A 21,805-nucleotide genomic window follows, 5' to 3' on the forward strand; every position below is an offset into this window, starting at 1 on the left:
CAGATTTCTACAAAGGTGTCTATAGTAGCATTATTCTGTGGAATATACAGACTAGGCTTTTTAAACAAGCACTGAGCAGTCATATCGTTCTCAAATATGGCTTTCAAAGTTAAAGTTCTGGCAAACAGTCTCAGATCTTTCAGTACTTCAACTAGATCTGCATTCTGAGCTGGAACAAAGCTCATTCCTTTGTTAAGCAATGACAGTTGCCTGTCAGTAAGCATATACAATGAAATATTAAGGTCTAAACCAGTTTGAGTCTCTTGCCGTTCTTGTAGTGTTCATCTGTGCTGTGCATTCTCCTAATTTTCCCATTCCTGGTGCGAATTCTCAAGTGACCCCTTATTGGTAGTGGATTGTGGAGTAAAAAACGCTCCATATTATTCGCCACTGATGTAATTCCATCACTGGTAGCCTTCGGCGCTGGTTGTAGCAGTTTTGGTTTCTTTTTGTTTAACCACCTCACCATCTAGTGGTTGCATGAACCTTTCAAGTCTTCCTTCATCAATGCTCCTATTGACTCATCTTCCTTGTTTAGCCACAAAGTCAGAGACCCAATAGCCAGGTGTGAAAAAGATGGAAAGACCCTTTCTGCCATGGGCATTCGTTTCTCTACTCCTCAGCAATCCTACTCTAGGAATCAGACGAGTGTAAAAATATGGTTCAAAAAGTCCCAAGGGCCTTTTCAAGACACACGTGGTGAATACTCCCCTCTGGGCAAAGGGGAGATTTCAAGTGGAAGACGCCTCCCCATGGCAGAAATGATCCACAAAGTTAGGGTTCCAGCGATTCCTTCTCTGGGCAGCCCTACCAGTGCTGCTGAATGGAGGCCGAATTGCTTACCGCTGGAAGCAGTCAGGAGAAGATTTTCTTTTTACCACTCATCCTGGCTGTTGATAACTTTGGTTACTTGGGTGCAGAGAATTATCACCAGAGATTACCAAATTCCCTTTACTGTCTTTCTAAATATCCCAAAAAGAGTCCCTAATGTTCTACCCAGTCAGAGGGACCAAGCAGCTGTAGAATTTCAGAATCTGATAGAAAAAGGAGTCATTCAAGACGTCCCGCCAGACCAGAGAGGATCTGGAATTTACTCAAGATTCATTTTAGTGCCAAAAAAGATGGGACTGGAGACCAATTTTAGATTTCAGCCTTCTGAACAATTCAGCAAAAAAGTTCCAGATGGTCACGGTCCAGTCTATCCTTCCATTTTTAGAGGAGAAAGATCGGATGTGCTCTGTAAACCTTCAGGACACGTATTATCACATAATGATGGACAGACACTCCAGAAGGTTCCTCCTCTTCCGGCTGGGAGCCAGTCATTTCCAATTTAGAATGCTGCCCTTCAGTCTCATTACAGCCCCCATGATGTTTACCAAATTCATGGCAGTAATAACAGCTCACTTGAGGCTATGTGGATTCTGAGTGTTTCCATACCTGGACGATTGGCTCCTCACTGCCCCAACCAGGTGTCTACTGCTTCAAACCACAGACTTCATACTGAACCTTTTCCAGTCTTTGTAAATTACGATCAACTGAGAAATCACAGTGGACTCCCAACACAAGACCTAGAATTTATAGGAGCACGCCTCAATACGATTTCTTGTGTAGCATCTCTCACTCTACACAGACTTCAAAAATTAAGGTCACAAGTACAACTAATCATTTCCAAAAATAAGGTTCCTTCTTTTCTTGTTCTGCAAACTCTGGTTTCTGTGGTAGCCACCATAACTTTAGTGCCCCTTGCAAGTTATTACATGAGGCTGCTTCAGTGGCTGTTAGCTGCACAATGGTTGATACTGACACAGCCATTGTCTTATCAGATCATGATAAATTGCTGCAAGATGGAGCTATCCTGGTGGCTGAAGTCAAAGGAAAATCTATGGGGCAGCACCTTCACTCCTTCTCTGCCCACCGCCGTAGTGACCGCAGACGCTTCCTAGATCTGGTGGGGGGGGGGGCATTATCTGGGAAGAAAATTTCAAGGCACTTGGTCCCCACAAGAGGTGAATTCACACATCAGTGTCCTAGAATTGAGGGCGGTGCTTCTAGCGTTACAAGCCTTTCAATCTGTCCTTCTTTGGGGATGGTTGCAATCCAATCAGACAACATGTCACTAGTCTGGTACATCAACAAGCATGGTGGAACCAGATCCTACCCCCTGTTTCAGGAAGCTTTCAGGATATGGCAATGGGCTATCACTTCCAGCTGCTTTCTAATAGCAACGCATATCTCAGGAAGTGCCAACGTGATAGGAGACGGGACTGAGCAGTTGCATCCTCCTGCCTCACAAGTGGTGTCTAAATCCCAAGGTGGCGATAAAAAAGTTTCATCGCTGAGGCCAGCCTTGCTGCAATCTTTTTGCCTCCCCAATAAATAAATGCAGCAGCTACTTTGCCCTAATTCCCCCATAGGGGGTGTCCCCAAGAGACGCACTCCTTTATGATTGGCCCCTGGGACTACTTTATTCCTTTCCCCATTCGCTCTCATTTCCCTATTCTTGAAGAAACCTAAAAATTGAGAAGCAAAGTGAACCTGGTTCATTTCACCCTGTTGGCCCCGTGAAGTGTGGTTCCACTTCCTTTGGCTTCACCTGATTCGTCGTCCTTGGATTCTGGACCCAGACCTGCTGTCTCACCCGCAGGTATTCGTGCATCCCAACATTCACAATCTCAAGCTGACTGCTTGATATCTCCAGTTCCATTAATTGCCAGACAGAGCAAATTAACTTCCCCAGTACAAAAAATCCTATTGGCTTGTCATAAGATGTCCACCAGGAAACTCTACCTTAGCAAATGGAAGAGATTCTCAATCAGAGCTCATATGAATAATTTAAATGCCTTTTCAGCCCCGGTTGACAAGGTGTTGGAATTTCTGGCTTCCATTTTTGAACTAGGAGCTTCTGCTTCCACCATCAAAGTCCAATTAGCAGCCATTTCCAATTTCCACAATGGGTCTGATGGTCATCCCTTGATTTCCCATGGATTATGTAAAACCTTTCTTAAAGACACTTTACGTCTAAAGCCCCCATTCAAGGATCCTACAGCTCCATCGGATTTGACCTTAGTATTACAGTCCTTAGTCCTTCAGCCATTTGAGCCAGCAGCTACTTGCGATCTCAAGTTCCTATTGTGGAAAACTTTTTCTGGTGACCATTACTTCTGGCAAGAGAGTTTCTGAATTGCAGGCCTTGTGTGTGAAACAACCTTATATGATTTTTCATAAGGATAAGTGTGTCATTAAGAACCAATCCTCCTTTTCTACCTAAAGTGGTTTCAGAATCTAATATTAACCAGACTATAGATTTGCAAGTCTTCTTTCCAAATTTTTCAAATAAAGCTGAATATTGCTTGCATTTGTTAGATGTTCACAGACAGTTATGTTCCTATCTGGAGAGAAGCAAATCATTTAGAAAATCAGATCAATTGTTTGCGTCCTTTTCAGGCCCAACTTTGGGTAAACCTGTCTCGAAAGTTACCTTATCAAAATGGCTTAGGGACTGTGTTATTTTCATTTGCAATCATAACAACCTCAAGTTGCCTGCGCCTGTTAAAGTGCATTGCAGCAGATCTGTATCCACTTCAACTGTTTTCCACTCCAGGGATTCCATGCAAGAAAGATGTGCAGCCGCAAAGTGGGCCACTCCCCATACCTTTATCTCTCATTACAGATTGGATATGGTCTCCAGGAGAACAACATCTTTTTGTTCTATGGTGCTCAGGAATAACCTTCCTTAGGGCCACCCAGGACCTAAAGTAGCTGGGGACTCTGTACCATTTATCAGGAATTAGTTAAGATTGACAACATAAGATAAAGAAGTTATGTCCTTACCGTAACATTCCATCTGTGTTGTCGATCGAGCATTCTTAGCATCCCCACCCTCCTGCCCCCTCCTAAGGACTTCTGGATGTTCAGACCTTTGTTTTGGGAGGATTTTAGGTTTCACCTTAGAGAGGGCTTCTGCTATCCTTCTATACTTGGCTGCAAACTCGATCTGAGGTAATGGAGTGAGGGGTGTTGTGGGTAGAGTCTTGGCTCGAGAGTTTTTTGGCTGGAGCGAGCTGTATAATGGCCAAGCTGGTTCCAAGGGGTCGGAACAGAGTGCCATTCGTCAAGAATGAATGAAGATCGACAACACAGATGGAATGTTATGATTACGGTAAGGACATAACTTCTTTTATCCCATCCCATGTGAGAATTCCTTTATTACTGTCTTCCTGCATTATTAAATTCCACTTTTGCAGTCCTCTGATTTCAGTCATCTACTGTAGTTTTCAAGGAGAAAAAAAGAAATCTTGTATCTGACTTGAATCATTCAGCTTGCATCTTAAAATTGACGGCTTCTCCTCATGTCTTTCTTCATTTCTTAAAAGGTTTCGAATAGTTGGGACTGTGACACCCGTGCACTGGCCCAGCAATCAAGAAGCCTCAATCCTCACCACTAACACCAGTGAGGGGGCGTCCACATAGGGAAAGGATAATAAATACACACAGTAAAGTACAATTTCCCTTAAGAGCACACAGAGATCACAGTCAGTCTATGGCTGGTTTCTTCCTTTCTCTCCAGGTTCCCAATATGACCCCCCACTGGCACAGCTATATGGTCCAGAGCTCAACCTAGTGGGCAAGCTAAAATCTCCAGCACCCTCGCTATCCAACCAGTACTTCGTGTCCCTGCCCAATTAGCTGACAACACACACTTTGAGATAAGAACTGTATACAACCACACAGACAATCCTGGGGAAGGCTGGCACAGGTTCTCTAGCTGTACCCCTTTTACCCAGAATATACGGTAGTACCACTTGCCACCACCCACTAATATTTATCAGCTACTAAAAGACCCTTACAAAAGGGTGTCCAATTATACTGTCCAGTATTATCAAAATGGTAAGTGTGACTGGAACAGCAAGGCTACTGGAGTGGCTTTGTACAATATCACTAAATGCATGCAATTTACTCTTAGAGCTTAAATTATCTCTACACAAAACAGCCACAGTTGAAAGGTTTAAAAATATTTAATAATAATTAATAAAAACACAAGACAATACTACTTACTACACAGTGCTAGTCAAGAGTTCAGAGATCATAGATTAATCCTTAAAATAATACAGTAGAAATGGTCCAGATCTCAACCTAGTGGGCAAGCTAAAACCTCCAGCACCCTCTCTATCCAACCAGTACTTCGTGTCCCTGCCGAAGTAGCTGACAACACACACTTTGAGATAAGAATTATATACAGCCACACAGACAGTCCTGGGGAAGTCTGGCATAGGTTCTCTAGCTGTACCCCTTTTACCCAGACTATACGGTAGTACCACTTGCCACCACCCACTAATATTTATCAGCTACTAAAAGGCCCTTACGAACGGGTGTCCAATTATACTGTCCAGCATTATTATCAAAATGGTAAGTGTGACTGAACAGCAAGGCTACTAGAGTGGCTTTGTACAATATCATGCAATGTACTCTTAGAGCTTAAATTATCTCTACACAAAACAGCCACAGTTGAAAGGTTTAAAAATATTTAATAATAATTAATAAAAACACAAGACAATACTTCTTGCTACACAGTGCTATTCAAGAGTTCAGACATCACAGAGAAATCCTTAAAATGATACAGTAGAAAAGCTCAGACATCAATGCAGAAAAAAACTAATCTAATCTTCCTATTTCCTATATCTAAGAGAAAACACAGTTCTAAAATAAACTTACATATAGAACACAGGCAGAGTGCTGGTGAGTTAGATGTTCTCAAGACAAATGCTAAATGCCCTTATTCTTTTTGTCCTTAAATTGATACAGTACCATGGATTAATTTCAGATTACATTATTTCTTTCTGGTTCCCATGCTAACAGAAACTCAGAGGTTAATAGCCCTTTTGATCTTGCAGCTGGTCAGGAAGTCAGAGCAATAAAAGAAATTATACATGTAAATTCTAGCCATTAACTCTGGCCTCAAAACAACAGGCAGAATGCCTCCCTCTAGACATCTCAGCTCTGAGTTTTAGATCAAAGAATTTCACAATGCTTGACTTATCAGCTTTCTTACTGCAGAGTGCAGTTACATTTTTTCAGTTCAACATCCAATACAGTCTTTTCACATTTAAGAGAACAAGCCTGTGGCTTACATTAATATTTACAAATGACAGAATTATCTACAAAATCCTATTTAGCTAGGCTGGCAGCCTTCACCTATCTTCACAGGGGCACTACATTCTTTTGAGGTACTTAACAAATTCCATTGTTTCCCATCTGTTTCATTCCATTTCTTCAGTGCTAAATATAAATAAGGCATTGAGGTTAAATGCAGTAACTCTGAATTTGATTAAGGAAGGGAGACAGATCTTGAATGGTATTTGTTAGCATTGTTTTTTTACTGAGCTGCTGGAAAAGTGAGTAGTGGTAGAATAGGGAAGACCCTGCTATGCAAATGTTAGTATCAGTTTGTAAATGTAAAGGACCAGTGCAATATGAGTATCTTTGAAAACTGCATATTGTATTTATTACTTTGTAACTAGAAACCATAAATACATGAGATGTACATCACCATGATTTTGTAACTGGTTAGTAACTGAAATTAAGTATTGTGCTTTGGGAGTTTGAGGGCTGGCAGGGGAAGATGAATCCAACAAATGCTGGTTTGCTCTTCTTTGGAGCTGGTTGCCTTCAGTGGAGATTAGGTAGCCAGTAAATGCAGGGACAGAAGTGAATGTGCTTACAGCAGCCACCATAGCTGGGGGGCAAAAGTGTGATAGCATTTCACTGTATGACTGATGCATATACATACAAAATAGTCTTGCTGACAACAGCGAGGTGGCTGTGGTTTACTGCCAACCAGTAGTGTCTTCTATAGATAGGGAGCACAGGGAGTAGTAATCTGCCTTGGGTAGTACACCAGAACTTTGGGGTAATCTGGTCTTCAGCAACAGGAAAAAAAATGGATCATGGCTCTGAATTGTTGGATCACTGCGCTTGCCCATTTGTAAAGTAGTTTATTATTTTATTCTGTAATACATATTTTATTTTATCCATGGTCATGGGGAAGCTGGGTTCTGTCCTGATACTCAATGGGAATAAGGCAGAGATTGATCCAAGATGTAAGATTTATCCTTCTCATGGTCCTGGCACTCATTGGGCATAATGGCAGAAAATTGATGATGTATGTGACATCAACCCATTGCAGAATGCACACACACACCCCAGAAACGTATGGGTAATTTGGGGGGAGGAGCACCACTTCATCTCTGGCATGTCGGAAAAAAAGCAGAGTTCCTAACAAAACCGCACAAGGACATGGAGAAGCTTGCAGACTATGTACAGGAGCAACTTCATCTAGAAACCAGCTTAGGAAGCAAATGATTAATGCTGAAGGATACTTTATTCCATTGTGTTATTTGCACAGTGAACTTAAATATCCATTCATGTTTTTCAGTAACTGCTTTATCCTTTTTAGTGTCTTGGAGTAGATGGAGCTGTTCTTATATGACAAAAACAGTCCTTGAAGTCTACCATAGAACATGCACAATGCATGCAAATGTAGAGGCAATTTATAAGAGATGTGATTCATCTGAAAGTCTGTAGGAGGTGTGAGGAAGCAATTGACTCCAGTGAATTGCTTTACAGACTCTGTGCAGCCTAGTTGGGAACCAAACTGAAAAAACAAACGCAAGAAATACTGCACTGCTTTGCTACCAAGTCCAAATGAGCTAGAAGGATTTTTTTTTACATTTTTTTATATTTATGTCTGTCTACTTTTAAAAACAGCAGCTGCTTTAAGAAACTGACTTTATCCCTTCCAGAATCATCAGGTGAAGATAAATGGACATCCTACTTTCTGACATTTTTCCTTTTCTGCTGTATTTTATCCATACATGTATTTGTCTTCTTTTTCCATATTTCAGCAACAACTCATACTTAACAGCTTTTTGCCTGTCTTGTGATTACTTATTGTGGAGCAGTTAATGTGAGACTTCATGCTTGATCTTGTATTCTTGATTTCAGCTTATCCTCTGTTCTTCTCTTCCTCCTGTGCCATCTTTGATCCTGCCATGACCCACTAATATCTCTCAACATCTGTCCAACTCTGTCCCAACCACCTATCCATACTTCCTCTTTATACTCTCCACACATTGCACCAAACCTGTTTAATATTTCCACTCACCTTTATTCCAGATATAGACTGATAAACTACTTTTCAACTCAAACCAAAGCAAAATTAAGTGCAAGAATCCTCACCAAAAATCAAATAAAATCCTTCTGGGAGGAGATATGCACCCTAATCCTGGCCCCACCTGTCACAATGAACTCAAAGATAATTCTTTCCCATGCGGTTCTGTAAACCAACCCCAATCCTGGTGATCTAATTTTTGCTGCAGTAAATGTTAAAAGTATAAAAAATATGCCTGGATTACCCAACATAAGCTTGATGTTTATCTGTAACTGAAACATGGCTTAAACCCAGGATAAATGACTCCAAAGTTATACCTCCTGGCAATAATATCATCCATAATGACCATATAAAGAGGAAGGGTGGTGATATTCCTTTGGTAATTTCCCAGTGTCTGCCACATTCCCCTTACAGCAAACCAATACCAAAATTCAGTTCAGCATAGCTTCTTCTTGCTTTCCTCAAACAATTACAGCATATATGAGTTACTGTTCTTTATATCCCTCCTGGCGACAATACAGCTATACTGGAAGATATCCTACATTGGATATCCATAACATTTTCACAAGAAAAAAATATTACTAGGTGCTGTGAATGTCAGTTGTTTGGACATAAACTTTTAACTCCCCTACATCTAGCATGAACTTAGATGGTTTCACACAACTAATTAACCCCATACATTATAGCAAGACATCAAATTCTGTATTAGACTGTACCCTAGAATCAGACCCTAGCAAATACTCTACCACAGGTGCAATGTCAGACTCTGTGATCATCTCCCAGTCTATATGACCAGACATCTCACACATCCAGTTTAACAGTATATTGTAAAACACTACACAACCTTTCCAAGTTTAGCCCTATCATCTATTAACTGCAACTTACTAAAAATACTTCCCTTAGTGACGATGCTTGAATTGAATTCAATACAACTTTTCTAAATATCCTTGCACCACCTAGAGGGAAGAGACAGAAAATAAATAATGCAATTTGGCTATCCAGAAAGAGTAGAATGCTAATCCAAAAACCTTTAAGTTAGCTCTAAAATCACAGTATCTAAGTAATCCATCCTGCACCTGCCAGAGAAGCAAACCACCTTAAACAGCACATTCACCAAATACTAGGATGGTAGAACTTGTAATATCCAGTCTTACAATAAATGCTGTATACCTACTATGCATTATACTTTACTCTCACCAAAGTTAGTACTGTTTCATAGTCCATGCCTTTTCTATACATGTAACATTATAGCCCTATTTAATGATTCCCAATGCATATTAATGTAAACCCTATGAAATGTTAATTGTACTGTGTTCTGGTTGTTATATCTGTAAAATTTTGTTAAATTTATGTTAAACATTGTCAGATTTGTAATACTTGTGGAGCTTTTCTCCCCGGGCCTCCACTGAAAATGGGTTTCTGACCCAGTGGACTTTCACGGTCAACAAGTGTTAATAAATAAGTAAATAAATAAATAGTGCAGGATAGAAAAAAGCATGGAAAGAATGGCAGAAATGTAAAAACACCTCAATATCTAGAAAACTTCAGAATGCTTCCCAGTCATACTAAAAAACAAATAAATGAAGATAAAAATGATACTATAATAACGTTCAGTATAATACTAAACAGATCCCTAAAACATTTTGGACATCCTTTAAATGAACCTTACATCCTGACCAAAAATTCAACCAAAATCCCTCTCCCGACTCACCACTTGAAACTGCAATACAGTTTAACTCTTATTTTTTATAGATAGTATATCTTCTCTAACCAAGGATTCCTCAACATCTAATCCCAGCCCTACCTAACAACCACGTCACTGCATTCACTTTCACCTTCAAATCTGTGTCCACATCCTCTATAAAACTGCTCTTAAACTTAAACCGTACTCTTTAGCTGATGACCTTCCAAGCAAGTACCTAAAAATAACAGTGAATAACATTGCCTATCCTGTTTTGATCCTTATAAATAGGTCAGTCCAGGAATACCATGTTCCCTCTCTCTGGAAAAAGTCACATCACGAACTTTAGACCTATACCAGTTTTATCTTCCGTTGCCTAAATACTTGAAAAATGTATTCGAAAACAATTACTAGACTGTCTCCTGCAGGAAGAACTCCTATCCCCTACAGAACATGGCTTCTGTCCTTCCCATAGTGCTAGCACTGCGCTTCTAACCTATATAAATCTTGTCAGCAAAGCTAGAGATAATGGCAGACTAATCTCTTCCATATTTCTAGATCTGTCTAAAGCTTTCAACACAGTCTGTCACAGCAAATTTCTGCTACATATGTCCTCACTAGGTCTTTCTCTGCTAACTCTTCCATGGTTCAAAAGCTACTCCATGCTCTCTGCTTACTTCCCAGTCACCACTGGTGTACGACAAGGTTCTATCCTTGGTCCCCTCCTCTCTAACATTTTCACCAACACCCTCTATACATCTACACAACAGGCCACCCCCAATACAGTACACTGATTCCGCTCTAATCTGGACATCTGACAATGTGGTACACCTCCAAAAAATTACTCACGAAACTTTAACATTCACTGAAACATGGCTTTGTAACTCACAACTCATAGGATCCTAGGAGGTTACTAGGCTAATGGACCTGGGACCCTTACAAGCCTAGCCAAGAGTTTATCCCCAAAAATAAACCTCAGTCAGCGCCTGTTGCCCCTGTCAATGAATGAACCCCTGGGATGAATTTGTGGTTTCTCATCCACTCACCAAGGTTGCACTTTGAGGGTCAGCGAGGTGCTCTGTTTGACGTGTATGAGAAGTCTATTCCACAGACTGGGCAGCCTATGGGAGATGCATCTGTCTCTCCAGCAAGTTTTGTTAATGTCGCATATTGGGTTCAGGCCTTTTGAACAGGTAGAGCGTGAGGAGTTAAACTTATGGATATGGAGCATCTCTAGTAAGGCAGGGTCCGGGAGTGCCTTGTAGGCGAGACAGATCACCCCTGAGCAATCTGTATGACAGTGAGTAGAGTGATAGTGATTTGAGCCTGTCTGCATAGGACAGGTGTTGGAGGCCATGGATTCTCTCTGTAAGGTATTTTAGTGGGCTTTTCAGTTGTTGCAAATGTTTGGAGAGGTACACCCCAAACGTGGTGTTATACTCAATTATTGGTCTAATGAGGGAGGAGTGCAGAGACGTAATAACCTCCTTTTTTCTGGATGCAATCCCTTTACTTGTGAGATGAACTAAGTAAAAGGTTTTTCTGACCACTGCCGCAACATGATGGTCGAATGTGAGGTTATCAACCTGAGTGCCCAGGTCTTTCGCCAGAGGTTGTGTGCTTAGAGGGTTGCCGTTGATGTGGTAATCAGTAGGGGTCGTGTTTTTGCCGACTGGTATGATGATACATTTTTTTGCATTTAGCTTGAGGCCATGAATTGGCGTCAGTCATTAGTTGCTGTAAGACCCTCTTGTAGTATGTTAGCATCATTTGGGGAGTCAGTGGCAGCACCCAACTTAAATCGTTGGCAAACTTGGTCAGCCACAGGCCTTTTGCTTTTGCCTGTACCTCTGAGAAATAGATGCTAAACAGCAGAGTTCCCAGGACAGATCCTTGGGGAACTCGTGCTTAACCCAAAAAGACCAAACTACTGCTTTTACTCCCAAATCCCTGTCATGAAAAAACAAAATTTAAAGTACTCTGTCTTGATAATCCAGCCATTGAAGATGCTTCTAAACTGTGGTGCGATAGTGGATGATCTTACATTCAGCCAGCATATACAAAATTGCATATGAAAAACTCATCAAAAACTAGGGATGCTTTACAGAACCAAAAGCTTTCTCACCGACTGAACTAAAACTACACTTGCCACTCCCCGCTCTTCTTTATGGCTCTTCCATTCCTAATAACCTCCAGGTTTCGCAAAAATTAAAACTTGAGCAATCCCAAAACAAAGTTAAGTTTGCAACAGATACCTCTTTCAGAACCCACCACTGTATAGCACTGAAACGCCTAAGTTGGTTAGAACTGCCTCAATTAACATATACACAACTTCTTGCCATCTATAAAATTATCTGGCATCCATCTACCTGTCTAGCACTAAAAAAATATTCTACACAACTATGTTCCCAGCCGGACATTGTAATCCAGTGTCCTAAAACTCCTGTCTACAAGCCTAGCAAATCTGCTGAGCATTGTCTGTACTTGTACAAAGTTGCTAAGGCCTGGAACCCCCCTTACCCATACCATTAGGTCTGTAACCTCCTTCCTGTCTTTCAAAACCTCTCTGAAGTACTTCCTGGCTAAAATTTGTCTCTGTTCCTGCTCAAAACCAAGATAAACTATATCCTTAACTGAGTAAGTACCATTTCATTCCTTATACCTCCTTACTCTCCCTTTACTTACTTCCTTACTGCTATCAAATTCTCTTCCCTGATTTTCTTTCTAAATGTACCATAAGCCTGCTTTTCCGTCATATTGCAATTCCTATTTCTGTTAGTTTATGCAGAAATTTCTGCATAAACTATCAAAACTTTCTCTAAATATTAAATAATTTTTTGAAGATTGTAAAATTATTATTAAATTTTTTTCTAATAATTTAGAATGTTGCTTCCTGGGCCTCTGCTGAAAATGGGCTTGTATGCAATCGGGCTTTCCTGGTAATCAAATGTCAGTAAATTAAGCAAACTGCATGTTAATTCTATGTCTGTCTTCCAACCACTATGCAGGAAACCTGACAAGAATTAAGTTTGCTTATTCTGTTAAAACTGCCAGGCATAGTCTGCCACAATGCATACTGATGTGTTTGTATTTTCATACTTAAACTGTTGTAAACTTATCCTTTTGTTCAGAATATTTTAGATAGCTTACATCTGTGGTTGTAAACATGGGAAAAAGCCAGCTTATGGCACAGAGGGATAAAGCCCTGTGTATGTTAGCTGACGTATATTTGAACACCAGATGTGTACAGTAGAAGAACTAACTAGAAAGAGATAGAAATAAGCAGCCACTTCCAGCTTGCATATCTCATCAGAGGATGGGAGAGGTTCAAATTCCACTGCTACCCTGCCCACTTAGAGGGTAACTAGATAATCAGAGTTAAGGTATGGGAAAAAGATAGGACTGGTTTGTCATTTTCTTTATTTGGGGAGGGGGGTGAGGATGATGGGAAGGATCATCCACATTTCTCAGCCAACATGGTAGCCATTAGTATAACCCAGTGATAAGAAAAGTGTCATATTAGGTCATTGAAAAGATAATCCAGCCATGGGTAAACAACCAACCAAGTTTAAAGTTTCTGTCTTCTAACATCAGTCTTAAATTTACTGGTCTTTGATTAGGCAGAGCTTCCTTGAAGTTGGTGGCCCTCCCAACAGGGTTATTTAGGGTGCTGAAAGGTTGAGCAATGGGAAGAAAAGGGGTGGGGAAGGTCGTGGTTGTAATGGGCTATAAATGTATTAAAAAAATATGCAGTTTGTTTAGCTACCTCTAGTGATGTCTAAAACTGAACATAGTGTTTCAGAAATCATCTTTTCAGGAAAATAAATAAACTATACTATTACAAAAACAACAGCTACATAAATTAACCTAAAACATATTCATTAGCCAGGTGTGCTGACAACAGCAGTTTTTTTCATTGATAACCCAATGTGATGGCACATTAAATGACTTCATGTGCCCTATAGTAGCTTACAGGAAACACAGAATTAAGTACTTCTATACATAGCTGTGCTGTATTTGGTTTTCTTTTATGACATGCTGCAAACCAGCACAGAATCCCCCCAATACAGAAGCACTCAGGTGTGATACAAGATCTCACTTGAGGGCACACACTGGCCTCTGACTTCTGGTTGGTCCTTTCCTTCTGCCATTGATGACCATCAAACATAAGAGGTACATACACATGCTGGGTTACACAACTGGGATTTCATGGTAAATGAGTCATTGCATGAATTGCTTCTGTTTTATGCTCCCTGTAAAAGATGTTGACATTATATAACGACAAGATTATGCTGCCAGCTGGGTGTTGCTGTGAATTGGTGGCCTCATCTTTCTCTTCACAATTCATTTTCATTGTCTCCTTTTGAGGGAAAAATAGTGGCCAGTTAACAATCAACTGCATCCCTTATCTGTGGGTCATCTGATTAACTATGCCTATACTTGCACTTGGATTGCTAGTATAACATCCAGAAATCCGGGCTGTGGTATCCTGATGGACTAACTTGGGGTGATCATTTTTAACATCAACAAACTGAAAAAATGGGTTTAGCCAAACGGTCTTAAAATGTTTTTGATGCATTGGACAATTACAGGAAATGGAAACGAGTAATGTCAGTAGTGGTGTTTGAGCCAAGCTGTGTTGAAAAGCTGTGCACTAAGTACCAGTGCAGTGCAGATTTTACCCAGGTGTATGATACATTTTACTTTCTAATGAATTTTCACCATTATTTTAAATAAAAACTACTTCATGCAAGTTGTAGTTAGAAGTAGGCGGACATGACATCTGCATATATGAATTCACTGTAAACATATATGTAGTCGCATATTGATTATAAGGTGCCAACTTTCAGTGCTTTGGTTTAAATTTCCATATCTTCTGACCATGAATAAATTGCATAATTTCCTTGTGTCCTCTATTCTGCCCCTGAGAGAAGCTTGGATTTTCGAGGAAGACTGCCCAGATAAAAAATTAAGAGACTGACTAAATACATGCATTCAGACAGTTTATCTGGACCAGAGAGGCAAAACCATTTCACTGGTGCACTGCAGAGCAGGGCAGTTGAGAACAAACCTTTATTGCCATCTAAAACTGATTAATGAGATCTCTTGTGAATATGTTAAACCTCTAAAATTATGGACTGGTTGTTTTGTGTAAAAATGTAGGAGGGATGCAAGGTCAGGTTTCTGAAAGTACATTATATGCTAAGTGGGACTAATTCTGCCAACAAAGGATGAATAAAGTATTATTAAACCCGCACATTTATTGACAACTAAGTATAAACTGACTACACTGAAATTTCAAACAAGCAGTAGCATGCCAAAGTTAACACCTGGTGTGTTGGCTTACTTATCTTTTTAAAATGAAACTATAAATGTACCTAAAATCCACATACCTTTTTTACATTGGCTGTGACCCAAGATGAGCAAGCTCATAAACAGAAGAGATCTTACTTTCCTCATTTAGAGTCCGTATTCTTTAGGACTTGTTTATCAGAATGTTTTAGTAAGTAGGTATTGCCTAGAGTACAAGCGAGATTGATTTCTTTATACAGTGTTGTCTAGAATGTAAGAAACGGTTATCTGGTTGCTGAAGCTAATAAGCACATGACTTTATTCTTTTTTCTTGTATGACTTCACCAAATTGTAGAGGGAGTGGCACTTAAAAGTAATCCTTATATGGGCTTCAGTATAAATGAGTTCAGAATTCAACAGTTTCCACTGAGTAATGTAAAATAAATCTGTTTACTCTGGGGAATCCCTTTGCCTGTATCCATTGGTATTTCTAAGCTAGTCTTGAACAGTTTATTGTTCTCTGCTTGCTCCCTTTAGGTGTTCATATCCTGTTTAGTCTTTAAGATTCATTTCTGTCTTCCTAAACAAGCATAAAAGGATGCACACTTTTTTTTATAATTTCATAACTGTGGTTAACCCCAAACTATACTGTGTAAATATGCAAGAGAAAAAAACGCATAGCAGCTTGTTTTGTACACAGACTTTACTCTTTGAGGATGATAAGTTATGTAACCATTAAACAAGTCTGTATGTTCTGGGATCACATTAGAAGATTTAACATTCATCCCAAGTGAGTGCCTTGTCCTATGCATCCACTAATGAGCAATTCTGTTAAACTAGGAAGTGTTCATAGATATTGCTTTTTAACAGCTATTACAGTCATAGAGGGAGCCCTTAAGGTTTTTTTTCAGTTAGGATTGCATGGAAGTCCCGTAATATGTTTCTATCAGTCCCACTAAGTAGTCTCTATGTTTTGCATTTTATTTGTTGGTAGGGTACGTCCGAGTGACGCCTCCAGGTGCATCTGCAGTTAACTCCTACTGACTCTTCTAGGCATCAAGTATTGTTTGTTCATAGTTCCATAAATAATCTAAAACTATGCTTTGTACAAGGTTTTAAAAGATTTATTCTTAAAGCTTACACAATGGCAAACTCAGCTGCATTAATATTTGACCTCTATCTAGTGCAGGTAACTATATATTAACTGTTGTTTTTATGGTATTAATTTATATTTATATATATGTAATCACATTTTTCTAAATATTTCAACAATCAAGTAAGAACTCCTTAGCCTCAAATGAAAGCTCTCAGCTAGATAAATAAAATGCTGCTGACAGTATGTGTGTAACTTGCGTAGTTGCTGATATATTGTATTGTAAGTTGTTTGCATAATATTACAAATGCCATAGTTACTATGTTTACTGTGACTTATAAAATTCAGTTTAAGACCTAGAACCTAAAAAATACTACCATGATAAAAATGGTTTGAAGAGTTTGCCATTTATACTTTTTTATTGACCCCTATGGTTCTAGAAATATGAGCATTTGTTTGAAATGTGAAGACATAATTTGATTCTGTCAAAATGTTTAGGCTCTGCCCATTGGAAGTTACAGTCCAAACTTCCTGAGCTCCATTGGAGTGAATGAGTTATTAACAACTGTAGGCATTATAGTGGTATCAAACTGTTGTCAGACTGCATGGAAGTTCTGGAGAGGGTGCTTGACAAATGATATGCAGAATAATAGAAAGTAAAGTGAGAGGTGAACAGTTTGGATTCAAGTCAGGATGCAGCACAACAAACCCAGTGTTTGCAATGAGACAGTCAAGAAGACGCTAGAGATGAGAGTCCAGTTGGACATTAAGAGACTTGAAGAAAGCATATGACAAGGTCCAAGAAAGCTGATTTGGGCAGTTCTGGTGTAGTTTAAAGTCCGAGAAAAATTGGTCGAATTAGTGCAGGCTACATGCAAGTACCCAATGGCTCAAGTATGAACAGTGTTTGGAATCAAAGACGGTTCCCTGTGGGAATGGGTGTGCATCAGGGTTCAACTCTGAGCTGACTGCTGCTTATACCGCTGATGGACTACATTAACAAACAGGTATGAGGGAACAGATCAACAAAGTTGCTGTATGCAGATGATGTGGCATTATAGGCAGAGTTGGATCAAGAACTTCAAAGGAGACTTCCAAGATGGCTGCACATTGACTAACAAATTAATTCTAGTTCCCCCATTGTGAAAACAGAAACTCAGCAGAGGGGGCCAGTGGACTTTTGTGTTTTGGGATACATTTCGGTAACTGGCTAGTAAGTGCACTGCTTGGATGCGAGGAAAAAAGAAATACAGAGAACCTCATTTCCACAATCAACAGAACATGCTGGAGGGGCAGGTTCATAACCTGGAGACTGGCCATGCTATGGAATAGACTTCCCATACATGTCAAGTAGAGCACCTCACTGGCCTTCTTCAAGAGAAATCTTGATGAGTGGATGGGAAATAGAAAATTCACCCCCAGGGATCACTCCAGTGGCTTTACTCGACAGAGGCACTGAGAACTACGGTTGGGTGGCATGTTGCCAGAGTAATCCTATGGGCTAGGCTTGTAAAGGCTCCAGGGCCATTAGCCTAGTACACACCTATGAACCTATAAAATCAGCTACAAAATGTAAGGAAAAAACACTGACTGGGAAAAGTACTGCAGCTGTTAAGCAAAAAAAAGAAGCGCAGTGTGAGCTCCAGACATGACTTCCAGTAACGTAGACAAAAGCATAAGACAACTGCACACAAACCTGGTTAAAATAAACAAAACACTGCTGGTGTATATCAGTTGAAATAAAAGGCTGGAAAAACGGAAGAAGCTTTAAACAGATATTCAGATGAGATGATAAAACTGCAAAAATAAGAGATCGAAATGAAGAAAAGGCTAGCTGAATGAGACTGCTCAAGAAGAGATGTTTCAAAAAATAGAATTAGAGGACATAGCACATAGGGAAAACCTGAGAATTTCAGCTGTGCCAGAGCAGCTGAAGGGAACATACTATATTAATTTTAGGAAAGCACAAATGAGCAACTGGACTGGTATTCCACAGCAGAAGTTGTTAATTGAAAGGGCACATTGTGGGTATGCTCCAAACCTGGCTATAAGAAAGCAACCTAGACCTTTAATAGTAAAGATGCAGTCATTCCAGCAGAAGGAGTTGATTCTGACAAAACTGTGGCAAAAGGACAAAGTACTAAAAGTGGGAGACAGAGTGTTTATGGAAAATGATTACTCATTGTATACCAGGCAGAAGAGGAGCAGATTTATTTCATGATTCAGGGAATGTCAAGAAACAGGCGTGAGATTCAAACTGCTGTACCTGGCTATATTCAAAATATTCTTCCCTGGAGGGACAAAATAATTTTTTGATTAAGTACATTCTAAGGAGGAAATAAGTTTGTCCAACATAAAGTGAGCTGTCAAACAGGAGGAGATTCTTCTGCTTGTTCTTCTTGTAATAAAGACTACAGAGATAATGTGCCAGTCGTATCTTTTCTAATGTTTCAATGGAAAATGCTGGAGCGAAGGAAGGGGAGCACAAGAGTTGACTAGAAGAATCAAGAGTACGTTGGAAATGAAGCAGAGACAGGATTTGGAAGATGGAAATGAACGCGAATAAAACAAGTAACTTGGAAATTGACAAATGTGAGATTACAAAGCAATAATTATATTCTTGAAATATGAAAGAACAAGAAAATCTGGAAATATTTGACTTTTTTTGACATTGTTGGACTTGTGGGGACTCTGAAATATATGCCCTACTTCATGTCATTAATGTTCAGAAAAATACTTAGGGGAGGGGAAGAAGAGGAAGAAGATTAACTGTAAGTAAAACATTTTTTTTTCTTAATACTTTGTTTTTATGGTACATGATTTTCTTTGCATGCTATAAAGTAAGTTTTTCTCAGTTTTTAAGTGTAATGGGGATACAGTTGTAAACAGGAAAAGAACATGACAAAAGAAAAAAATAATGTGCTTTTTCTCATTCTTGCATTGCGGAATGACTGGATTAAGGCCCTTAGCATGATATAGTAACAAGTCTTAACAGAAAGCAAGTAAATTAAAAAGAATATTTAATGTTGTGACAGTAGGAAGTACTGCCAGCATGGTTAGCTGGCTTTTTGTAAATAATTATATGCCATTTGTGAATATCAAATTGATTTATGCAAGATGCTTGTCTTATAAATGTGTGAGAACTGTATGTCGTGTATATGAAACTGATTTGTACAGATGTTTATATTGAAAAGGTATTTGTAAAGTGCTTGTGTTTGACATGTATCCACAGTGTGCCCTACTGGAGAGAACAGAAATGGATATGCACTATTGTAACTGTCTGAATGTATATGTTTTTTTAACAGAGGAAACTGGGAGACAGGAGGGTTAACTCCAGCAAACTTTAAAATATATCTGAAATTAAATCACTTTACGGGCTAGGCCATAAAGATGCTATCTCACAGGTTTCATTGCAGCCAGAGGCACAAAGTCTGTACTAGGAAGCTTTTCTGTATTATCTTTGGGGTGAACTAATTACTAATCTGGAAGCATGGAGGTAGGAAATTGTTTTATGACTTCCAGCACCTGCCACAGATCTGAGAAAAAGCTCTTGGATGTGTAGTTTTACAAGTAGGTGCTAAATCCTGCTAGCTTCCAGCAATCCAGGTTTGCACGGGAACTAGAAGTCAGATGACCAGAAGCAATGTAATTCTGCAAGCTATCCCAGAAGTAATATTTTAGATGTTATTTTGGGAAGTCTCTTAGTGAGACTGAGCATTCTGTATTCTGTTTTGGGCTTGACAACAAGAAGCACCAAGCCAAGACCTCCAGCACCCAGACATTTAACCACATCATTCTCTTAGATTCTGTCAGGAATATAGTGAAGCTTAGTTTAGATATTGTTTTTATTTATTTGTCTGAGCATGTCCTTCAATGTTTTAAATATTTCCTGTGATTTTAAACTCAGGTGTCAATGTGAATACATACTTAGTATTTTCTTGTTCTTTTATTATTTATTATTAAATATATTTAAACCTTTCATCATGGCTGATCTTTGTATGAGCCACTCCTAATAGCCTTGTGCTTGATCAATGTATCATTTGTGTTATTAATTTCACTCAGTGTATTGGGTACTGTTGGGGAAGAGCCTTAAGGTAGCTGGCAGGAGTGTCTGGTGGCAGTCAGTCTGGGCAGATGAGGCATAGCTAGTAAACCTGTGCCAGCTTTTCCCAGGGTGTGTGTGTAAATCAGATCTCCAAGTGTGTGTGTGTGTGTGTGTGTGTGTCAGCTATTTCGGCAGGACATGAGGCACTGGTTGGACAGAGAGGGGGTGCTGGAGGTCTTGGCTTTGGCTCTTAGCTGAGATCTTAAGTCGGTAGCTGTGGAGTGTTGTTGGGGATCTGGAGAAAGAAGGAGAAACCATCCCCAGACTGACTGTATTCCCCATGTGTTCTTAAGGGAAATTGTGCTTAATTGTGCTCGATGCAGAGAGCTGCATCTGGAGGTACTGTATGTGTACCTGCTATCTTCCCAGTGAATGTCTTCCAGTGGTGACAGTGGTGAAGATTGAGGCTCCTTGATTACTGGCCCAGAGATGGGGTGTCACAAGTGCTGTAAGGCTTTTTTCTAGCAAGTAAATATATGCTTGGAAGCAATTCTGTATCTGATCCTCATGTCTCATTAGAGACAATCTGATAGAGAAATTGGCTACAATTTGATAGAGAAATTAGCTAGGCGATAATGTTTTCTGAAAGTCTTCAGTTGGTTTCCTAGCTGGGAGAGTTATAAAGAAAAGACAAAACCAGACAGCACTTAGAAGCACAGTGTGCACCATGCATCTTAGAGTACATAACGTTTCCCTTAGGTTAACTTAAGTCCATGAGTGCGGCTGTCAGTTTTGGACATTTGTTCCTATTAGAATGGTAAAACTTCAATATTTGAAGATGTACATAGTTTGTGTTAGTATTAAGTTAATAGTTTTTTTTGGTGGGGGGGTATTAGGGGTGTGTTTATTTTTTGCCTGAGGGCTTTCAATAAAACAAAACATTTGTAAGATGTGATGTAGGCTGAAATGAATTTAACAAGAAACAACTGTATAAAAGTTCAACCTGCCAGTGTATGCATGTAATACAAAAGCTGGAACCAGACGGTTAGCAAAAAAGCTGTTATACATAAAATGTGAGAATAATAACTTTTGGTATGTTTTCCAGGATTTGTGTCTTTGCAGCATAAGTTTTTTTGGTCCCAGATGGTTTATTTTTCTCCCAGAATCCATTATCCTTGTTCTCTAGCTACCTCTCCAGTAGATCTCAAGCTGTAAAATGGGAACAGGCACCTCAACCTTCCTTCCCAATCCCATTTTTCTAGTAGTTTGGAAATTGGGGAGAGGATGGCGATGAGGCAGAATAAATAAATAAATTGCAAGAAGAGCTTCAATAGTGATAGTAGACAAGAAAAGATAATAATGGTAGATTTGTAGTACTAAGGGGCTATTGGCAAGGAAGGAGGATTACATTGGCATGTATTAATATTCCATCTGAAACTGCTGTAAATGGAGCTTAAGAAAATTCTGAGAGAAATAATCGGCTTTCAGTTAGGAATATTACTTATAGGTGGGGACTGGAATTTAATT

The 21,805-nt window shown here is 39.5% G+C and overlaps 2 protein-coding genes across 2 annotated transcripts in view; one reads left to right on the forward strand and one right to left on the reverse strand.

Moving 5' to 3' along the window:
- F2RL2 (coagulation factor II thrombin receptor like 2) overlaps nt 1-15,411 on the reverse strand; it is a 118,418-nt gene extending 103,007 nt beyond the window's left edge. Inside the window, exon 1 of the mRNA XM_044063966.1 lies at nt 15,242-15,411. Coding sequence (XP_043919901.1) covers nt 15,242-15,308 — 67 coding nt within the window. The 5' untranslated portion in view covers nt 15,309-15,411. The remainder of the gene's footprint in view (nt 1-15,241) is intronic.
- Nucleotides 1-21,805, forward strand: part of IQGAP2 (IQ motif containing GTPase activating protein 2) — a gene marked incomplete in the record, with an annotated part of 4,327,392 nt that overhangs the window by 2,462,606 nt on the left and 1,842,981 nt on the right.

The sequence above is a fragment of the Protopterus annectens genome, chromosome 2.part2 (genome assembly GCF_019279795.1).
Source record: "Protopterus annectens isolate FY-2018-M chromosome 2.part2, PAN1.0, whole genome shotgun sequence".
Lineage (NCBI taxonomy): Eukaryota > Metazoa > Chordata > Ceratodontiformes > Protopteridae > Protopterus > Protopterus annectens.